Source organism: Anabrus simplex, chromosome 1 (genome assembly GCF_040414725.1).
Source record: "Anabrus simplex isolate iqAnaSimp1 chromosome 1, ASM4041472v1, whole genome shotgun sequence".
Classification (NCBI taxonomy): Eukaryota; Metazoa; Arthropoda; class Insecta; order Orthoptera; family Tettigoniidae; genus Anabrus; species Anabrus simplex.
The window spans coordinates 1,614,508,703-1,614,532,574 of NC_090265.1; the positions used below are offsets into that span (position 1 = coordinate 1,614,508,703).

Here is a 23,872-nt window from a genome sequence, read left to right on the forward strand (position 1 = left end):
CGATTTTTATCCAACAAATCTATCAAAAACACTTCTGATCTAATCAACAAATTAAAAAATTTTGAAATCCAACCAAATTTTTCTCTCCATTCTTTTGACATTGTCAACATGTACCCTAGTATTCCAATTCCAAAATTATTCCCCATTATAAACAACAACCTAAACAAATTCAGTAACCTAAGTAAACTTGAAATTCAAGACTTCATGTCTATTTTAAAATTAGTTCTCAACAATAATTATTTTACCTTTGACAACACCATTTATCAACAAGATGGCTTGGCTATGGGCTCACCTGCTTCTGGCATTCTTGCTGAAATTTACCTCGACTTCTTAGAAAACACAAGAATTAATAATAATAATAATTTCTCCAACATCCTCTTTTGGGCGAGATATGTCGACGACACATTGGTAATATTAAATGAGGAATCAACCAACGCAGCCTCTACACTTCTTCATCTCAACAACTTAGACTCTAACATTAAATTCACCCTCGAATCAGAACACAACCAAACTCTTAATTTTCTAGACCTAACTATTACTAGACATCCTTCTTCTTTATCTTACAAAATTTTCAGAAAACCAACCCAAACAGCAACTACAATAAGACAAGATTCTTCGCACCCCCAAGCTCATAAACGTGCTACTTATAACAGCTTAATTTTTCGTGCCTTCAACACCCCTATGTCCAAAAAAGATTTAAATAATGAATTAAACACCATCCGCAACATTGCTAAATTTAATGGCTTTAACAACTCCTTCATTAACCGCATCATCAACAAATTCAAACACCGTCCAAAAACCACTTTATCTAAAGACACAATAAAACCAACTGCTTTTTCCACCTTCACTTTTACTCAGGATGCTTATAAAATAACTAATATCTTTAAAAAACATAATATGAAAATTTCTTTTAGAACTAACAATAGAAGTCTTGATATCTTACACAACTCTAAATCTCTAAATAAGTCTAATGCCTTTTCTAATTCTGGTGTATACAGATTTAAATGCAACAACTGCAGTTCCTCCTACGTCGGACAAACTGGCCGCAACTTCAATATCAGGTACTCTGAACATGTCAACGCCATTAAATACAACAGATTCTCTGCCATAGGACAGCACATACAAGACTCCAAACATAGTTTCACCAGTATTGACAATGACATAAACATACTTAAAATCATTAACAAAGGCCCCCTCTTAAACATTACTGAAAATTGCTTTATCCACCTTGACCAGTACTTCAACCCTAATTTCAATTTAAACGACATTTCTGAAAAACCCAATATCCTTTTTGACTTCCTAATTCTTCTTCTCAAAAATTCCAAATTCCAAAACCCCAATTCTATTTTCCATGTCTTACATAGTTCCCACCCACATTTTCTACCTCCAATAACCCACCCTCCTAACCCACCTTAAACTACCCCTCCTTCATTTCCCTATCTTATCTTTCCTCGTTACCATCTAACTTCAATTTCTTTTATTCTTTCTCTTATTTCACTATCACTCTTCCTCGTTTAATTTATTCTCCTCTTTCAAAAATTTTTGTCTTGCGCCAACTTCGACTACTTCAATCATAACCTAAATTTCTTTTTTTTAAAATAGCGCACTGTGCATATAAGTTTTCATTTGTTTTCCGATATTGCGCTTTTTACTACATTTTTTTCTTCTCTCTACAATTGTTTTTTCAAGTCAACTGTTTACCAAGATCTTAGCTGGAGTACGGGTGCTCATTCGGTTATGTGTTTGGCCGCAGCGCGTGACCTTGAGTGTGCCGCGTAGTCACCGGGAGCTGGCGGCTTTCTTCTACAGATCTGTTCGTCTGCGAATTCAAGCCTTTTTGATCTTAGCAAGTTGATTGTTAATGTTGTGACTTTGTGCAGAACAGAATGTGATGTCGTGTCTTTGTGCCTAACAGAGTGAAAAACTGACCTACAACATTCTTAAACATTTTACATGTTTTTTATGGCTGATGATGACCTAGACTAAGGTCGAAACCGGTCCCATTCAAATAGAAATGTGATTGCTACGTTTCTTTCTTTTGAGTATTGAATAGGTTGAACCTCCTTTCCAGTTATTTAATTTTTAACATCAATAATTTCAATACGGAACAATGAAATTTTTATCTTTAAATGCACAAGCTAACCAAGCTAAACAAAAAGCCTTCTCTTACATGGGCCTTAAGATCAAGATCGCTAAATTAGGAAAAGACATCGACTTCCTGAAACAATGCATATCCTACAATCTTACCCCCAAATTTCTCCAAAGTTGTACCAGAAAAAACATTTCTTCTCCTCACATGTTAAAAACCCAAAAAATAACCAACAAAATTTGGCTAAAAAACGAAATTCGTTTCTTATACAAGAAAAAATCATTTTTAAACAACAGATTATACGAAACACATCTAGAAATTGCTAATCTTCTCCCGAGTGCACAATGGAACCTCTTCCTAACTCAAGTAGACGATAAATTATTTCATGTACTGTCAATCAAACAACAAACCCTTGAGAAAAAACTCAAAATTCTCAAGAACAACTCTTCTTCACATAAATTCCAGTTTAAGAACCGTAACACACCCTCCAAAACTATTGAACAATTCCATCCTCCCATCGTAAATCTATCTAAAACAACTCTGAGTGATGATGAAAACTCAATCCTTTCGAAGGGCTTCAAACACAATTGGCCCAATCTTAACACTTTCAATGTAGCCACCAATTTAATTATTGAATCTGAAATAGCCATTAACAAAATGCCAACAGATGAACAAGATGAAATCAGATATGAAGTAAAAAGGAAACTTGAAAAAATCTTCATTAACAATAACAAAAACACTTCTCTTATTAATAATAATAATAATAATAATAATAATAATAATTTAATTAAAGATAATAAAACCATTTCAGATCTTAAAAAGAAAATCAATGACAATAATCTCATTATCACCAAATCTGATAAAGGCAACACTACTGTCATAATGGATAAAACTGACTACTTAGATAAAACCAAAAACTTTTTCAGTGACCCTTCTTTTTCTATAATAAAAAAAGACCCAACCACAAAAATCCAACGCCTACTCAAACATACTTTAAAAAACGTTTCCTTTCTCCTCACAGATCAAGAAAAAACTAAACTAATAAACATGAACCCTGGACTACCCACTGCCAAAGCCCTCCCTAAAATTCACAAAACTAACATTCCTATCCGTCCAATTATCAATTACAGACCCAGTCCCCTATACAACACTTCTAAATTCATCCAAACATTTTTACTAAAAAATTATCGATTTTTATCCAACAAATCTATCAAAAACACTTCTGATCTAATCAACAAATTAAAAAATTTTGAAATCCAACCAAATTTTTCTCTCCATTCTTTTGACATTGTCAACATGTACCCTAGTATTCCAATTCCAAAATTATTCCCCATTATAAACAACAACCTAAACAAATTCAGTAACCTAAGTAAACTTGAAATTCAAGACTTCATGTCTATTTTAAAATTAGTTCTCAACAATAATTATTTTACCTTTGACAACACCATTTATCAACAAGATGGCTTGGCTATGGGCTCACCTGCTTCTGGCATTCTTGCTGAAATTTACCTCGACTTCTTAGAAAACACAAGAATTAATAATAATAATAATTTCTCCAACATCCTCTTTTGGGCGAGATATGTCGACGACACATTGGTAATATTAAATGAGGAATCAACCAACGCAGCCTCTACACTTCTTCATCTCAACAACTTAGACTCTAACATTAAATTCACCCTCGAATCAGAACACAACCAAACTCTTAATTTTCTAGACCTAACTATTACTAGACATCCTTCTTCTTTATCTTACAAAATTTTCAGAAAACCAACCCAAACAGCAACTACAATAAGACAAGATTCTTCGCACCCCCAAGCTCATAAACGTGCTACTTATAACAGCTTAATTTTTCGTGCCTTCAACACCCCTATGTCCAAAAAAGATTTAAATAATGAATTAAACACCATCCGCAACATTGCTAAATTTAATGGCTTTAACAACTCCTTCATTAACCGCATCATCAACAAATTCAAACACCGTCCAAAAACCACTTTATCTAAAGACACAATAAAACCAACTGCTTTTTCCACCTTCACTTTTACTCAGGATGCTTATAAAATAACTAATATCTTTAAAAAACATAATATGAAAATTTCTTTTAGAACTAACAATAGAAGTCTTGATATCTTACACAACTCTAAATCTCTAAATAAGTCTAATGCCTTTTCTAATTCTGGTGTATACAGATTTAAATGCAACAACTGCAGTTCCTCCTACGTCGGACAAACTGGCCGCAACTTCAATATCAGGTACTCTGAACATGTCAACGCCATTAAATACAACAGATTCTCTGCCATAGGACAGCACATACAAGACTCCAAACATAGTTTCACCAGTATTGACAATGACATAAACATACTTAAAATCATTAACAAAGGCCCCCTCTTAAACATTACTGAAAATTGCTTTATCCACCTTGACCAGTACTTCAACCCTAATTTCAATTTAAACGACATTTCTGAAAAACCCAATATCCTTTTTGACTTCCTAATTCTTCTTCTCAAAAATTCCAAATTCCAAAACCCCAATTCTATTTTCCATGTCTTACATAGTTCCCACCCACATTTTCTACCTCCAATAACCCACCCTCCTAACCCACCTTAAACTACCCCTCCTTCATTTCCCTATCTTATCTTTCCTCGTTACCATCTAACTTCAATTTCTTTTATTCTTTCTCTTATTTCACTATCACTCTTCCTCGTTTAATTTATTCTCCTCTTTCAAAAATTTTTGTCTTGCGCCAACTTCGACTACTTCAATCATAACCTAAATTTTTTTTAAAATAGCGCACTGTGCATATAAGTTTTCATTTGTTTTCCGATATTGCGCTTTTTATTACATTTTTTTCTTCTCTCTACAATTGTTTTTTCAAGTCAACTGTTTACCAAGATCTTAGCTGGAGTACGGGTGCTCATTCGGTTATGTGTTTGGCCGCAGCGCGTGACCTTGAGTGTGCCGCGTAGTCACCGGGAGCTGGCGGCTTTCTTCTACAGATCTGTTCGTCTGCGAATTCAAGCCTTTTTGATCTTAGCAAGTTGATTGTTAATGTTGTGACTTTGTGCAGAACAGAATGTGATGTCGTGTCTTTGTGCCTAACAGAGTGAAAAACTGACCTACAACATTCTTAAACATTTTACATGTTTTTTATGGCTGATGATGACCTAGACTAAGGTCGAAACCGGTCCCATTCAAATAGAAATGTGATTGCTACGTTTCTTTCTTTTGAGTATTGAATAGGTTGAACCTCCTTTCCAGTTATTTAATTTTTAACATCAATAATTTCAATACGGAACAATGAAATTTTTATCGTTAAATCCATGCATTTATGGTGAATCACTGTTTCAGTAAAAAGAATAGCAGTAGACACTGAAGGAAATATTTCTTAGAAATCCATACAAAATCACACAACCACGGGAATGATATATGGACCTGAACAGCTAACCTTACTCTTAGGAGTGATGAAATCCCACTACCTAATGGTGTGTCAATATTCTTCCCAGTCTCCCATGTCGTAACAGTATTACATCACCTTATCTCTCCGTGATCACCTTTCGCTGATATTCTATAAACAAAACCCGAGCGGGCTGACTCATAAAAGCGAGTTGGAATGACATCATGCAAGGAAACATCTTGTGCAGCAAAACAAATCGCTGTCTAAATATAATGACATAGCCAGTGACCAGCAAGTTTCAGATACATGATGTTAAATACACTGTTAAAAACAATACCATAATCGTAAAATGAAAATATGAGCATTATTTTATAACACAGAAGCATTTTTAATTTTATTGATTAACAAATATTGCCGATTTATGTGTTTATTGTAGATTTCCTTAAAATATGTATTTACATTTTCAAAATGTGAAAATATGTGTTTTTATGTGAAATAAGATTAAGTTTTTACACTTGGGGATGCACAGTAGAAATAATGAACTTTGTAACTTGCATTAAAACTTATGCAAAAAGAATATGTAATTACATAAAAATCTGCTCCATACTCTTTACTTCCAATGTTGTTTTCCACATAGCTGATTATTTATCATATAATTATGTATTAGTGTCTACCTTTCCAGGACTGTACACTCCAAAAATGTCAAATTGCCTATTATCTTTTTAATATTCTTTCATAAAACATTTGAAATTGAAGTTTGTGTCATAAAACCGATAAAGAAGATATATAAATATCATAAAAGGGATAATGACTTACGATCCTTTTTTATATTACTGGGTGTAATAATAATAATAATTTTACACTAAAATGCCCTTGCCATGAAACACAGAATATTTCACAAGTGATTTACATGCGTTTGTAACAAATTTCGAGCCATAGATTTTTAGAGAAATTTCAAGTGCTGTGACATCTGAACAGATGGTTTCTGACGATTGCTACTGAAAATTTTATAACAGTTGTTACAATATTATCTTGAATTACTCATAATTTGTTTTCCCAAATTTGTATGTTTCCCTCCACTTTACAAATCCTTTGGATATCGTTCCTCTGGTTTCAAAGAATATATTTTTATGTTGATTCTGTTGATGTTATAAGTTTAAAGTGGCATAAACATTTCACTAACACCATAAATACTGATTGTTTGTAACGGATAGACTCAAAAACTACTGAACCGATTGTAAAAATTTCTTCACCTATAGAAAGCTACATTGCCAGTGAGTAACATGGACTGTATTTTATCTTCGAAACAATTCGAGGTGGGGGGCACAGGGAGGAGATATAAAAATAATAGGCTAATATAGGCAAAATATCAAATTTGTAGTATAAGGACTAGACAAAGCTTAATTTAATCCTCTTGACGCAAAGAACAAAAACCTAACATGTTACAGACATGAAAATTGATATTTGGAATCCCCTTTAAAAATAAAAGAACACAAATATTCGTTTTCGGAAAATCCACTTAAGGGGTGGGGGTGTGAAAAGAATAGTGAGGAAGGAGTTGAATTATTTATATGAGGATACATATATCTCAGAAAATGAAGATATTTCAGACTTTAAAATTGGTACTTGGAATCATCTTTAAAAATGAACACACTCTTTTTGGAAAATCCACTTAAGGGGGTGAAAAGAATAAAAAAGCGGGTGAATATATTTTTAAAATGAGTATCTTCTTCTTCTATCGCTTTAACCACACCTGTGGGGTTGCGGGTGTGAACTGTGTCGCACATGTGGATTTGACCCTGTTTTACGGCTGGATGCCCTTCCTGACGGCAACCGTATGTGTAAGGATGTAATCTGTACTTCTATACTAATATCATAAAGAGGAAAAATTTGTATATTTGTTTGTAACGGATAGACTCAAAAACTACTGAACTGATTTTAAAAATTACTTCACCTATAGAAAGCTACATTGCCAGTGAATAACATGGGCTGTATTCTATTTTCAAAACAATTCGAGGGGGGCGACGGAGGGTGATATAAAAATATTAAAATCATAGGCTAATATAGGTGAAATCGAATTTGTTGTACAAGGACGAGACAAAGCTCATTTTAAGCCCCTTGACGCAAAGAACAAGATGTTATGGAGATATTGGAACCACACTACCCCTGCTCTAGGAATCGGATAAAGGAACGAACGGCAGTAACCATGGCAACGCCAGCTCCAGGATTCTACAGCAGCTAGATTATGCATGTACGTTTGGGCATAGCTGCCAACCAAAATTGATACACATATGACTTACTATCTGGAAAAAAATAAACTGTTGTGTAAGACGCTCATAGCACTCCTTTGGGCGGGGATGGAAAGGGAGTGAAGTATAAAAATAATAGCCCCGGAGATCTCTGTAGTACAGCAACCGGCGGTTGCCGACAGGCCTCCGTTTTTACGTACTGGCTTAGGTTCAGCATTTTGCGGAGTCTGTTACCTATAGTTTAAACTATTTTCTATCAAATCATGGAGTAGTAGGATCACTGATGTTATTAGTGCCGATATTTTGGTCCACTTTTACGATCATTGTAACCATGAAAACAACCTATATACTGTACACAATTGTCAAGACTTGACTTGAAACAATTTCTCAACATTTATACTCAGATTCATTATATGATGTGTGACATGAGTACCAAGCCCAGAGATTTATAATTCTCAATAATTATAGTAGTTTCTTTCATGCATAAAGTATTTCAAAAATCATTTCTAATAGTTACGAAATGTCGGATCAAACAAATACATTCAGTAATATTTATATTTGTAGTACTATCTAGCGGAAGTATACTTACATTAAACCTGAAGGGAGCAGGTATATGTAGGTGGGAATGAAGGAAAAACATGGTAGCAAAAGATCTTAGAGGTCGACGCTAATTAGGAACTAATATTTAGAGGCCCTCATGAAGAAAAGAAGAAGAAGATACACTATAGTTCCAAACATGATAAATAATTTCTACGTACTTAAGTAAATACACCAGTGATATAAATATCTAATGTAGTCAGTCACACTGATAGTATGAGTAACTAAAGCCAGTTTCTGATAACCCGTACGAAGAACGGGTACTTCTGCTAGTTTTGATACATAATGAGCACTTTTTGTGCTGGCTACTGTTCTTAAGATAGCATTATATGATTTAGTTCATAGAAAAGTACCTCTATAACAGATTATGATAGACTTATAACTTAAATATGATAATAATTTATACCTTTCACTGAGGAGAAATCCATTATCATCAAGACATGGAATTTCTTTCTGAGGGTTTTTCTGTAACAGAAAAAAAGAATATTACTCATTGTACAACATTTAGTGCTTATAGTACTGTAGTATGCCATGGTTGGCAGGATGTAGTATTTATAGTGCACTATGTCTTCTGGTATGGGCTAGAATAAATTTGTTACTTTCATTGACCTGTCTCAGTCTCATCCTTGGCTTTGACAATATGAAAGTGACCGAGGTATGAGCGATTCTAGTAATACCGTTCCTTATGCAGCCAGTCCCTGTTATGAATGGTGTGAAAATATCGTTCATAGAGTCGGTTGGTGTATGCATTTCAGTGGGCTTGGCAGACTGATATGTAATAGCAACTTCTGGGTCAGTGAGGAAAGCAATGTGAAACTATCTCACTCCTCATTTCCCTAGTATGCCTCTTCAGTGACACCTAGGCTATCTATGACAGCTGCTGGTGGAGCTGTAGAGGATCAAACCAGCCTTTGGGCTGAATACCCAACATACAACACAGTACTGTATTTCCTTCTAGAAATAGACTAGGAGATCAAATTTCTAGGAAAGACATGTCAGAAAAATATAATTAAATTATCGGATAATTTTCATACGGGTCTCATTGGAGATATTAAGTACTCTAGAAGCAGTAAGGGATTTGGCTCAACATCCATTTGGTAGCTGACTTGAGATTTCCTCTGTTCTTCTGCTCTATCTTCAATAGTTGAAGTGAGTCAAGAGTTAAGCTTAAAAATTAGTTTAGTGCTTTCATTTTAAGCATGGCTTTTTTTTTTTTTTTTTTTAATTGAATTTTGTTCATACTTCTGTTCATAAATATCTAAACATCATGAAGAATTGGTGATAAGCATTTTACTTTTCAGTTACCAAGCACCTTGGTCATTCATTTAGGGGTGTCCAGGAGTGAGCTTGCATTCGGGAGTTGGTAAGTTCGAACCCCACTATCGTCAGCCTTGAAGATGTTTTTTCCATGGTTTCCCATTTTCACACCAGGCAAATGCTGGGGCTGCACTTTAATTAAGGCCACGGCTGCTTCCTTCCAACTCCTAGCCCTTTCCTATTCCACCATTGCTATAAGATGTGTCATAAAGCCAATAAAACAGAAAGTTTTACAGTTTACTATGCAGTAGGTTATGAAAGGTTAACATCTGATATGCAAGGTGTTATATGATGTGAATAGAGAGGTAATTGGTGAAATACTTCACAGTTTGGGATCAAGCTATTGGTGCTATTTTACCTGTAGGTCTGTTGAACCTTAAGGATCCCAAATCAGCAAACAAGGCAATCACATGATCAGCTTACCAAGTTTGATAGATGTCCCATTGTTGGCATGCGAGAGTGTAATGCAGTATTTAAATAGGAAACAGAAAAAGAAAACGCACAGCCAATGGACTCACATTCAAGTGACTGGACTTCAGGACAAACCTATTTCAGAAATCAGGACTGTTGATAATTATTTAGTACTGCATAGCAAACATCATCATCATCATCAATATCCCACTCCAGTCGCCCGGGTGTGGTTCATAGCAAACGTATCCTGTGAAAATAAGAAGACTGTCACAACAGCTTCTAAGTGTTTGGATACTTATCAAAAGCAGTGTAATAGTAAGCTGATAGTATTATGTTTTATCAATGTTAGTAATAAGTATACCACTGTACAGCATGTTTTCGTTACATATACGAGCGTTGGGGCAAAAGTCATTGCAATTTTTGTTTTTCATGCAGATATGTGAGCGAATCACAAACTGCTATTTGTCACATGGAAGGTATGCAGGCATAGTGTGTATTCACAACAACAGATGGCTCTGTGATTGCTGGTAGCAGCACAGAAGGCGCTGTGAAATCAGTTGTGTGGCGAACGTCATGCGAGATGGAAGTAACCCGTGTTGAGCAGTGTGCATACATCAAAATAGCCATTCTCCAGGGGAGAAATGCAAGAGAATGTCAGTGAATTTGTGGAAGCCCTTGGGAATAATGTCCTCATATACCGTACAGTAGAATAGTGGGTAGGAAAGTTTCAGCAAGGATGTGTGGCAACCAGTGATCAGCAACACTCAGGATGACCTGTCAGTGTGTGAACCAACGTGGCACATTCTGTCATCGAGCAGCTCCTCGAGGAAGACAGACGATGGATGCTACTGGTGTTAGAGAGGCAAGTGGCATCGAGCAAGGCACCATCCACAGGATATTACAGACAGAGCTGCAGCTGTGCAAAATCGTATCGCAGTGGATACAACATGCACTGACAGAAGTTCAACGGTGGATGTGATGTGCAACATGCTCCGACCACCTAACACACTGTCAACGGGACAGCGGCTACTTCCTGTCATGATCGATGAATTTTGGGCCAGGTCATACGAACTGGAACTCAAACATCAGTCTGCAAAGTGCAAAGTGGCAACATGCTGGATCACCAAGGCGGCAGAAGTTCCGTCAGAATCCTTCTCCCATGAAATTGATGGTGATCATCACATATCATGTCAGGGATGTCATTGTGTGCCACTTTGTTCCACATGGCAGAACAGTGAGCGCAGAGTACAACAGGGTCTTCTTGGAGAGACTGGTGTGACAGGAACGGCGTAGCGTTCGGGAGAAACATCCGGATCTTGTGGAAAGTGCAATCATTCTGCACGACAACGCAAAACCACCTAAAGCAGAGTGTGTATGGCCGCAACTGCGACACTGGAGATGGAGAGAATTGGAGCACCTGCTGTACTCTCCTGACCTTTTACCCTGTGGCTTTTATCTCATTTGAAAGGTAAAGGAGGAACCACTACGTGTTAGGCACTTTGCAACACAAGAGGATATTGCCAATGCTGTATGACAATAGATAACCCGGTTCACACATGGTGTGGCAAATGGTGACGCAGATGGTAATCAGTACCTCCCACGTTGTTGGCAGCATGTGGTGAATGTTGCAGAGGACTACTTTGAGGGCCTTTAGACCCAGTTTTGTCATGTTGACTGTATGTGTACTGTGCTGTGCTCTGCTGTAATGTAGGAGGTGGGCTTGACTGTAATTATTTTGCACCATGAAATCAGTATTGTCCTATACACTGCCATAATATTCATATTCATGTGTTCTTCAGTGTCCACACATGTAGTTCCCACCTGATCCTTCACCTATATATGTTGCATTTTCCAACCAGGCTGGTATCTGCAAGAAAGAAAATGGTTGCAATGACTTTTGCCCCAACCCTTGTATTATATTCATTATAGACTGTTATGTCCTTCAGCATTCTGCCTGCAAGCTTTTATGAAGGAACTAAGGGTCTCCATAACCCTCTGTTTGCAACTAACACTGTGGTCTTGTAAGGTTCTACACCTCTTTCAATGCTTAGGTCTTCCCCTGCTTCCCTTACTTTACATGACAGAGTCTGTTATTCTCCTATTTTTCTGTTCTTGGCTGTTTGTACAAACAGTCATATCACTTTTATATCTATCACTTCCAGCTTCTGGATAAGATATTCTGTTCTTTCTAGCTTTCACTCCCATATAGCTAACTTGACCTAAAAGTAGAGTGATGTAAGAATAGTAGGGTAATGGCACAATATATCGAACACCCTTTAAATATCGAACAGTTCACACATCTCGTTGCAAAATAAGGATATTGAGAAGTTTGCATAACATCTGAGATTTCTAAATTCACCCTTCCAAACTTAGCTTTGTGTCAATCGATAGGTCGAAGTCGTTATCGTGTTGGTGAGCGTGGGAAAGTCTCAGAACTTTGGAGTTGGCAGGATTTTGATGAGACTGTTGTATTGTTACTAAGGTGCAGTGTCCCTGTGATTATCTGTTTTTGCCGGTAAAATAGTGTCTTCAGAAGGTATCCTTTAAATAACAAGTTGTGGTAACATACATACATACATGTTTATTAATTTCTTGTATTGTGAGTTTTCACCTATCTTGATATTTATTTCTAAAATAAAATACTGTTCGATATTTGACTCCCATTTTATAATATCAAAAGGACGTTCGATAAATGAGGTTCATTTAATACAAAACAACCCTTAATATCGAACACCACTGAAAATGAATGGGTTGTTTATGATTTTAATTTGTAGTATTGTTTTATTTGGCGCCGAAGTCCGGATTTCTGTGGTTGTGACTGCTGAGGCGTCTATCTGTAACTTGAGAGGGCCTGAATTTGAACCTCGTCGGGTATAGTTAGATTTCCTTTACGATGTCGTGTATCTGTCTGATGCCGTACGTTGTTCTAATCACTTCATCTGACAATCCTGTCACTATCCAAGGTTTCTCGTCATCGGCAAATGTGGCATTGCCATGAGGGGTGTGTGGGGGCAATTACCCTGCACTCTTTGAAAAAAAAGACAATGTTATTATATTTTAGCTGTTTAAAACTAGAAAGCAGAAAATGATTGTTTTTGGAGTTCTTGCTTATTTCCTTAACTAGTGCTCAGAGCTTGACTATGGTCAAAATTAAGATGCCCAACAGGGGAATTGTTCCAAAAGCCAGAGTTAAACCTGTTGAAAAAATGAAACGGTGTCAGTATTCATTATCTGCCTTGACTGAAGCTGTTCAACAGGTTAAGTCCGGTATGATGTAGCAAAGGCAGGCATCTAAAACATACCAGGTTCCTTTAACAATGTTAAACGACGAACTATCTGGACATCAGAAGATTCAGACTGCCCTTGGCCGGAAACCGTTCCTGAGTCCACGAGAAGAAGAGGGCATTAGTGAATGGATAATCAACATGGCTAAGAGAGGATTTCCGTTGAAGAAAAAGAATTTACTTGACACTGTTCAGCAAATTGTGCGGTCATCAGGAAGGAGCAGACAGTTTAAGTATGGAAGACCAGGTAAAACCTGGTTGAAATGTTTTATGGGACGGCATCCTTCCCTGTCTCAGAAGAAAGCTGAAACCATTAGCAAGGGCAGGGCTGCTGTCTCGGAGGAGAGAATACGTGGTTGGTTTGCTGGACTGTCCTGCTACCTGGAATCTGAGGATGTAAGATCAATTATGGAAGACCTAAGCAGGATCTTCAATGCAGATGTGACAAATTTTCTGTTCCATAAGGTTTCAGGAAAGTACCTTGGAGTCAGAGGGGAACAGCTTCAAATTACGGCAACCTCTAAATAGAAAGAAGGCATAACAGTGCTCGAAAATTTCTGTGCCGATGGGCATTGTGCCCCGACAATGATTGTCTACAGCAACATACGACTTCAGCAAATTATCAAAGATAGTGTACCAGAGCCTTGGATCTATGAGAAAACTGAAAGTGGCTGGATGAAGGTCGCAACATTTCTGAACTACCTTCAACACTTTAGGTCATGGCTAGAGGTAGAGAAAATTACACTTCCTGTTATTTTATTTCTTGATGGACACAGGAGTCACTTATCCCTTCAAGTCAGTAAATATTGTCATGACCATGGAATAATTTTGTACTGCCTTTTCCCTAACACCACCCATCTTCTGAAACCAGCAGATGTAGGGGTATTTGCACCTCTAAAGAGAGCATGGGAAAATGCTCTTCAAGATGAGAAAATATGAACTCTTGGTGCATCGTTAACCAAGATAAATTTTGCATGCATGCTAAAGAAAGTTTGGGATGATGCTGTTCGGCCAGATATTGTGAAAAGCGCCTTTCATAAGTGTGGTCTCTATCCACTAGATCCTAACGCTGTGGGCTACACAAAATGTGTTGCAGATATTTTGAAATCCCTGGTGGGAAGGCAACAGCAAGATAGTGACGAAGGCAGCCCAACATCCCTTTCCACTTCCAATGAGAAGTTAAAGTTCGTGCTTGATGACTTGGAGGAATTCTTGCCTCCTCGCATTCTCGATGAGTTCAATGACAAACTAAGACGTGATGGAGATAAACAGAATGATGGTGAACCAGACTTGTATGCTTATTGGAAAAGTGTTACAACTTGGTACAATGCAACACGTGAAACAATATCGACTAATCAGAATGAAGTAATGACAGACGGTTCATCAGAAGATGATGGTGATCAGGGAAGAGATGATTTCACGTGGAATGATGAATGTTTAGAGGTGTATGTACCTTCTCCCAAGAAAGATCTTCCTGGTGCCGTCATTTTGAAGGGTGGAGTAAAAGTTCACAAACCGAAAATATTGAATGAGCATGAAATTGCTTCAGAACCTGCTTGCTCACCCACCTCAAGTAGTAGTGATGATTCTTTCAAGGATTTTCTCAAAGTTCCTGAAGTACCAGAAAAACCTCATCAGTTTAGATTAAGGAAAACATACGTGATATCTTCAAAGGAGTATCGGGAAGAATTGAAGAGAAAGAAAAGAAAGAAGGAAGACTAAAGATATGTTCTGCTGTATGTGGAAGGGTAGAGATTAAAAAAAACTGTTTTTTGTGTCTCTCAGGATATTTGAATGTGTATTAATATTGCTTCTTCTACTTTTGTGATTTATATTTAAGAATCATTCTATTTTTCTCATGTTATTACAATGATATAATGTCTAAAGTAAAGAGATTTAAAATAAATATTTCTGTTCGGTATTGAAAACCTTACCGTTCGATATATAAAAATCATGTTCGATAAATAAGACCTCACTGATCGATATATAATGCAGACCGTTCGATATATGAAGGAATACAACTGTTGCATTTAAGAGCGCCTCGAGCCTACAAATTGTACATTTTAAAAGCCTGAACAAGCTAGTTGCAACCAGGGGATGTTCCGTTAATGTTTCATAACTATTTCAGAGGTCCGTTCTTCACTTGAAGAAAATAATGGTCAATAATTCATAGAGATAACCTTAAGTGTTCGATATATAGTACCACAACCCTATTATTGGGGAATACACTTCTTTCTTACAGAATATCAAAGATCGCACAACTGCAAGCTCGCTGTATTAGTGTTCTTCCACCTTGATCCATTTTCACTTACACTGTCATCTTGGAAGAATGCACATCCTAAGTATTTTCAGCTTTCTTACTTACAGTTTATTTATAGAATATAAATTGTATATAAATCTATATATATATAAAGTAACATGTCCTGACTGATTCATCATCGTCAAGCCAAAACTACTGGACATACAGAAATGAAATTTTGGGGATACATTCATATTAACATGTAGGTGCTCGCTAAGAGAGGATTTTTGGATATTCCTTCGCTAAGGGGGTGAAAAGGGGGGGGGGCTTAATTTTTAAAATGAGTGTATCTATATCTCAAAACTTTAAAAGTTTACAGATGTAAAAATTGGCATTTAGAATCTTCTTTAAAAATAAGGAAATACGTATTTTTCTGTTTTCAGAAAATCCCAATAGGAGGGGTGAAAAAGGTGTTGAATGTCTTTAATCAGGATACCGGTACTCATATCTCAGAAACTGAACATATTACAGACCTGAAAATTTGTACTTTTGATCTCTTTTAAAAATAAAGAAACACGTACTTTTTTGTTTTCAGAAAATCCAATTAATGGGAGGGTGAAAAGGGGGGTGAATTTTTAAAATGAGTGTATCTATATCTCAAAATTTTGAAAGTTTACAGATGTAAAAATTGGTATTTAGAATCATCATTAAAAATAAAGAAACGCGTATTTTTTTGTTTTCAGAAAATCCCAATAGGAGGGATGAAAAGGGGTGAAAAACGGGTTGAATGCCTTTAATGAGGATACATATATCTCAGAAACTGAAGATATTACAGACCTAAAAATTGGTGTTTGGGATCTCCTTTAAAAATAAAGAAATACATATTTTTTGTTTTTGGAAAATCCAATTAATGGGGGTGAAAAGGGGGTGAATTTTTAAAATGTCTGTATCTATATCTCAAAAATTAAAAAGTCTGCACATGTAAAAATTGATATTTAGAATCTTCTTTAAAAATAAAGGAACACGTATTTTTTTGTATTCTGTAAATCCCAATAGGAGGGGTGTAAAAGGGTGAATAATGGGTTGAATGCCTTTAATGAGGATACATATATCTCAGAAACTGAAGATATTACAGAACTGAAAATTTGTATATGGGATCTTCTTTAAAAATAAAGAAACACGTGTTTTTTTGTTTTTGGAAAATTCAATTAATGGCGGTTAAACAGGAGTGACAAATTGGGGTGAATTTTTTGAAAGATTATATCTACAGAATACCTGAGAGATGTAAAATGTTACAGACATAAAAAGTGGTATTTGGAATCTCCTGTAAATGTAAAGAAACATAGGTGATTTGTTTTTGGAAACTCCACTTAAGGAGAACTAAAAAGGGGGTGAAATTTTAAAATGAGAATTTGTACAGTATATCTAAAAAACTTAACATGTTACAGAAGTGAAAAATGGTATTTTTTATCTCTATTAAAAATCAAGAAACGTGTATTTTTAGTTTTCCGAAATACCACTTGGGTGGAAGGGGGAGGGGTAAAAGTGTCTGAAAATGGTGTTGAATTATTTTAATTAGGCTAATGATATCTCAAGAATGAAGATGTTACAGACATGAAATTTAGTATTTGGAATCTGCTTTAAAAGTAAAGAAACACGTATTCTCGGAAAATCCAATGAAGTGGGGGTGGGGGGGTGAAAGAATTGAAAAATGAATTGACTTAATTGTATGAGAATACTTTCATCTAATAAAAACTAAAGTTGTTACAGACGTGAAAATTGGTATTTGTATCTCCTTTAAAAACAAAGAAAAACACGTTTTTGGGGGGGGGGGAATCATCTTGGGGGGCGGGAGTAAAATGGAGTTGAATTCCTTTCATGAGGACACAGAAATCAAAAACTGAAGAAGTTAGAGTCGTGATAATTGGTATTTAGAAGATCCTTTACTATTAAAGAAACAAGTTTTTTGCCGGAAAATTCACTTGGGGGGGGGGGGGGGGGGTGTGTGAAAAGGAGTGAAATAAACTGAATTATTTTTATGGGGATACTTATATCCCAAAGCTGAAGGTAATAGACGTGAACATTGGTGTTTGGAATCTCCTTTAAACATAAAGAAACATGCCTTCTTTTAATTTTTTGGGGGGGGGGGGGGGGTAAATTAACTTGACGGCGGTGGGGTGTAAAAGAAGGTGAGTCCAGTTGATTTTACTGTTCATAATGTACTTATAAGGAGCCTCCGTTGCTCAGGTGGCAGCGCGCCGGCCTCTCACAGCTCGGTTCCGTGGTTCAAATCCCGGTCACTCCACGTGACATTTGTGCTGGACAAAACGGAGGCGAGACAGATTTTCTCAGGATACTCTGGTTTTTCCTGTCATCATTCATTCCAGCACACTGTCCAATATCATTTCATTTCATTTGTCATTCATTATCCATTGCCCCAGAGGAGTGCGACAGGCTTCAGCAGCCGGCACAGTTCCAATTGTCGCCGCTAGATGGGGGCTTTATTAATTCCATTCCTGACCCTGTCGAATGACTGGAAACAAGCTGTAGATTTTCGATGTACTTATTCTGATCATAAACCGATCATTTTTAATCTTTCCTGGGTTCGTTTTCAAGAGCCATCTTTTTCTTCAGAGAACGTTCTTAGATTAGAGTAGATTCTCCTGGCATATAAATGAAAATTTAAACACCTTTGAAATAAACGATAGGAATGAGATTGACAGTCCAATTGTTCACCTCTATAATAAGGTCAATAATACACAGAAGTATGTCATTCGTATCGCCAGAAATCCCGCACACTTGCCTATGCGCGACAATGGTGCTGGTCACTATGTCAACAATGACAATGGCAGCAGATGTAATTTACCGCCAAGTAGCGGTCTTGCATCTTGCTATGGGGTCCAGAACATCTATAATAATAATAATAATAACAACAACAATAATAATAATGTTACGGACCGCGCTGGAAACGGGTCCTGGACGGGCAATGACTAAAAATGCAGTCCGGCCGCGGGTTCAGTAAAGCCAAGGCACCCAAGACGAAACCACGCCGGATCTCCTCAAGGATTTGATCCATATTAAACATGCTTACAGGAAAAGATGGCAAAGATTTAGGGACCCAACTGACCGGGTGGAATACCTGGACCTAGCACGGGAAGTACGAAATCGATTCCTGGAAAGAAAGATTGAAAAATGGGAGGAAACTTGCCGTAATCTATTAGAAAACTAGTCAGATCGCGAAATTTGGCGGATTCTCTCAGAAAACCTGTCAGATCGCGAATTTTGGCTGATTATATATAAAACAATAAGCATTCAATTATAAATTTGAGTATAATACTGTAGCGAAGCATGGGTATCTTGCTAGTATATTATAAATTTTAAATGATCCACTTGTTTCAGTTTCATATTCCCTATCCCAACAGGCATAGCTTTAGTTTTCATTAAATCACATTTTTATAAATAAAGTTGTAGAGGGTCCACTGTCTGTAATTTCATTTATTTTGCCAATTTTTCAGATATTTATCCATTTTAGGTCAACTCAGGACCATATAAGTGGTTTTTAGCTTTTTTGCCGTTTGTTCCACCATCACGGCAAAACGGCCGAAGAGATCTCAACCAAACTTCATTCATCCAAGAGCAGGTTTAGATATGCATATGATTTAAAAATCACTGAATAGACTGGGGGTTTATAGGAAGGCCACAACGGTCTTCTTCAATTTTCTCTTATCCTATTGAATTTCTGTAAAATCCATAGACTATATGCAAATTGTCCCTTCATTTTATACAAATATTTCATATACATAATTTTGCTTACTCTTCAAATGATGGAGAAAATTACTATTTTCTGTGGGTTTCATGCTCTGCGTTGAGTGACGGACACCTGCGCAGACCGACGGCAAACCTAATGGTTACCATGGCAATGTCTCTAGCTGCTTGCTAGCAGGGAAGTAACATAATACCATTTTTGCCATTATTCCTGTAAACTCGTGATTGTTCGTTGGGTAGAAGGCGAGAGAGGCGTCAAAGCGCCATTCTGCTGGATATTTGCAGAATACCGTTGGAGGTTACAGTCATCTTCAAATAGGACTAAGGGTGGCTGATAATATTTCAACAGTACCGCAGAGTGTAGCCTATTATTTCACACCGTAAGATGTTTTCTGATATTTGCTGTAATTTTTACTGTATTTCTCTTCTACTTTGATTTTCTGTTTTAATTTCTTGCCTCTGACGTACCTCTGTGGTGCCTCTGCCTTGCCTCTTTAGGTTTATCCAATAACACCCTAAGTCATCTTCTTATCAAAGAATCCCTGCGCCTAAAAATCTCCTTTGTTTCTGCTTTCTTAAATCTGTAACTCATATCATCAGTTTAGTGAGGGACATTTCATTTTTCCAATACATCCACTTGGTATTTACACATTTTTCATATATGGCTGCCCTCAGTTATTATCCTATCTTCAGTTAATGTTTACTTTCTTAACCGTATTACTTTCCTCCTTAATTTCTTCGTATGTATGCGAGTGCTAATCCTGAAAACTGGACTCTTTTTCCTTTGAGGAAAATTTCCCTGATGTTCAATTGTGTAACTTCTTGGCCCCAAAAAATATTGAAATATGAAGGCAGTTTTAAGGACGGTGCAGATCTTCATTTCAGGGTAATTGGTGGCTAAAGGGTAAGTCATATCACAAAACAGAGAGCACAATCGCTGCTCAATTTGGAGAGATCTACAACTCTGGTTCTATTACTTTTGTCATATCTTGATCCCCTATATATTAGATAGAGCTGCTCAATTATAATCAAATCTCCTAACTCAATTGTGGCTGGCTTTAGGAAAAGGGACCTGTCTCTATAATAAGAATTGTAAATGGCAGTTGGCAAGTGAGCCTGCCGTTATAGTAGAAACTCCCGAACTCGATTGTGAATGGCAGTAGGAAATGTGGCTTGCCGTTATTGTCGAAACTCCCCAATGCGCACCTTTCATCAGAAACAAAGTATGGGGTCCTCCCTGTGGTGTTTCTCGGATAACGCTAATAGACATGCAATTTAATATAATCTTACACATTGCACTTAAAGTAATTTACGTAGAAATCGGTATTCATTGTAGAATACCATAGCGAAGCACAGGTACATTTGCTAGTAAATTAATATACTTATGTATTTCCTTATTAAATTGTCATGATGTTCCTTTATTTTAATATGTTTTTGGTTTTATCATTATAGCAACACTGTAGGTAACACAGCAAAGTATATGGTACACAATGGTCTTTACCTTTGCATATTCTGCTGTGAGGTGTTCTCCAGCTGCATAATCCACTTCCACAACAGAATATGGCAAGCCTAAAGCCTCTAGTCCCAGCCTCACGGCAAATGATGGTGGGCTATCAGAAACTGAGTACAGCTTTATACCGGACATACTGAGAACCTGAGGATGAATGAAACAGAGTATTTTAATAATAATAATAATAATAATAATAATAATAATAATAATAATAATAATAATAATAATAATAATAATAATATTCTTGTAGCATTGTTCACAACAAAATCAACAGCAAAGTACTGAAATATTCAATCATTGGAACTTTTAAGATAAGTTAATCAGCTTTAAATGATTTGATTGAATTGGATAGAACAATGAGCCAGAAGCCATGCTTTTCAGTATCAGCTTGGTAACAGTGAGACTATAAAATGTTTCCAGTCAATCAAATAATTTACATATGTAAACAAGATATAAATTTAGCAATGTTAATTTAGATACAAATTTAGAAATATAAATTAAGGAAATGAAGTCTGAGACAAAGTTATTAATCACTTAATGAATGACATGTTTCATCTAAACAAAAGGCATCTCTAGCCTTCTTAAATTAAATTGATAAAAGGAAGGTGATGCTGAGCACCTATAGCTTGAAACAGAGTTCTGAAAGCAGTGGGCTGGTTCCACAGTCGGCTGTTCTGAGAATGGCTTTCTGCCGTTTTCCGTTCTCCTCACTAAGGCAGATGCCAGGACAGTTCCTCTTATAGACCAAGGCTACTCCTTCCTCACCCTTCTCGACACCTCAGATCACCGCAACACATCTCCTGGCCTGAGAGAGGGCGTCACTCTCTAGGAGGCCCACTGTCCTCGTGATGTTTTGCAAGCATCGATAGCAATAGTGTGCAAGCACAACTTTGTTGTATTATAGCATGCATGACATAGCTGATTCAGCAGGCAGTGTGTGGACAGGCTTAGTTGCTTTTTCTTTCCTTTAAAGAAACATGTAGGAAATATGTTCTACTATCTCTGATGGCTAGCAACAACTTCAAATGTATTTGTAAAAGGCTCTTAATAGAACTATATAACAAAATACAACAAAAAACATGTATGGTACAGCAGTAGCGGCGATTGGGAATTAAGAGTGCAGGTGCAAAAAAATATATAGCGGAGGATGGGGAGGGGGGTGTATATACATCAAAACTAAATAAAGGTCAACAAAATGGTCTTTTTTTTATAATGGTCCCTCAGCAAATTTCGACAGATAGGTAAAGATTGACAGTTTACCAACTTAAATGCGGTAGTATTTGTTGTTGAGATTTTGATTCAATACTATACAATAACACTTTTTCCACAGTAACAATATACACATGTATTACAATTAAAAAGAAATACGGCGTGATTATACAATTAAAATCATTTAGTATTTGACTATACACTAAAAAACTAACAGACACTGAAGAGACCACCGGGCTGACGAAACGCGGTAAGGTGGTGAATTATACCTCAGTGTCTATGATCTTAGCAAAAAAAAAATATAGTCCTGCTACCCTTCCTCATAGCATAGGCATAGTCTCCACTATTTGCTGTGGCGCTATACAAATCAGTTGGCCGGGATGAAGGACATTTTGTGCGTATTTCCGCTAATAATGTTGGTAATGATTAAATAAAATAAAGAAAAGAATTATCTGATAAGACAACAGGGCTTGTACAAATGGCTTTCTTTAGTTTCAGCCGGCTAAAATGGAATAAAAATATTAATATGTTCTCCAAAATTTTGATGATGATGTTGATGCTTGTTGTTTAAAGGGGCCTAACATCTAAGGTCATTGGCCCTCTCCAAAAAGTGGGAGGGGGGCGACTGCCCCCCCAATCGCCGCTACTGTAGTACAGTACAATACTCTGAATAATACATTTAATAAATGTACCTTTTGTACAGAACTGGGAAATGAACTGTACAATGATGATGATGATGATGATGATGATGATGATGATGATGATGATGATGGTGATGACCTTCTGTTGTATTGTTTCTTACTTCAGGTGCATGGCCATTTTTGTGTCCTCATCATCATCATCACCATAACTATCTTTATCATCAGTATCACTGTCAAAGTCGTCTTGAAAGTTAATAATAATTAGTTCCAAAATTTCTAGTCGACCTGTTTCCTTTGCAAAATCAATTTATTGCAATTTTTCTGCATATCTCACACAAGCAATCCAGTTTTCCCTTGTCATGTTATTAATTTGGCCTCACTGATAAGTTTTTCAGCATCTAAAATTTTAAAAGTTGTATTTCTCTCAGGGACTTCCCTTTCCAACTGTGCCCAAACAAGTTACATCTAATTATACTGGCAATGATAAGGCAGGAGTCTTACAACTGTATGTCTCCTTTTCATTGGCCAGTTGATTGAGTTTGTATATTTTCTCACTTCCTTTGCAAAAGCACGAGACTTGCTTCCGAGGGAGAGAAATTAATGCCTTCTGTATTCAAGCCACCATGTGATATCATGTTTTTGCGTGTAAGCATTGGGCATTTTGCTCATTTGAACAGAATGATATGATGCATACTGCCCAGCATTACCAAATACAACTGAATACTTCTGGAAAAATGTTAGAACTCCCTTGAAAACAAAATATAGTGTTTTCGCATTAACTGTTATTACCTCAAAAGACAGTCATTTTTCCTTGTACTGTGAAACAGTAAAATCACATCGGGCTGAGTGGCTCAATTGGTAGAGTGGAGTTCATGATTTCAGGTTCGATCCCAGCTCAGTCTAGAGGTATTTACAGGTAGAGAAATGCACTGGCCTCATGTTGGTAGACTGAATGGCATATAAAAGAACTCACATTCAAAAATTGTGTGTCACGCAGTGTCTTTTTCAAAATAATCTAAATATGTCACCCAAAGGAATATGCTTTCAAGGTGAAACAAACAATTTCTCAGCATCCTGTGTATTTGCCTTTACATCTTCTCTGCAAACTCGTGTCACTTACCGAACATGCTTCGGCTTTCGAGTCTTTGCACTTGCAGGGTGTCCGAGAAG

General features: G+C 36.7%; 1 protein-coding gene across 4 annotated transcripts in view; it reads right to left on the minus strand.

Annotated features, from left to right (window-relative positions):
• Positions 1 to 23,872, minus strand: part of gfzf (GST-containing FLYWCH zinc-finger protein) — a 69,100-nt gene that overhangs the window by 39,799 nt on the left and 5,429 nt on the right. For 3 of the 4 annotated variants that reach the window (XM_067153932.2, XM_067153923.2, XM_067153915.2), the window contains exons 2-3: positions 20,844 to 20,996; positions 8,733 to 8,791 (exon numbers count right to left, since the gene is read on the minus strand). In XM_067153932.2, the coding sequence (XP_067010033.1) occupies positions 8,733 to 8,791; positions 20,844 to 20,987 (203 nt within the window). In that variant the 5' untranslated portion in view covers positions 20,988 to 20,996. Of the gene's footprint in view, positions 1 to 8,732; positions 8,792 to 20,843; positions 20,997 to 23,491; positions 23,543 to 23,872 lie in introns of those variants that run through there. The other variant, XM_067153941.2, reaches the window with a different exon arrangement.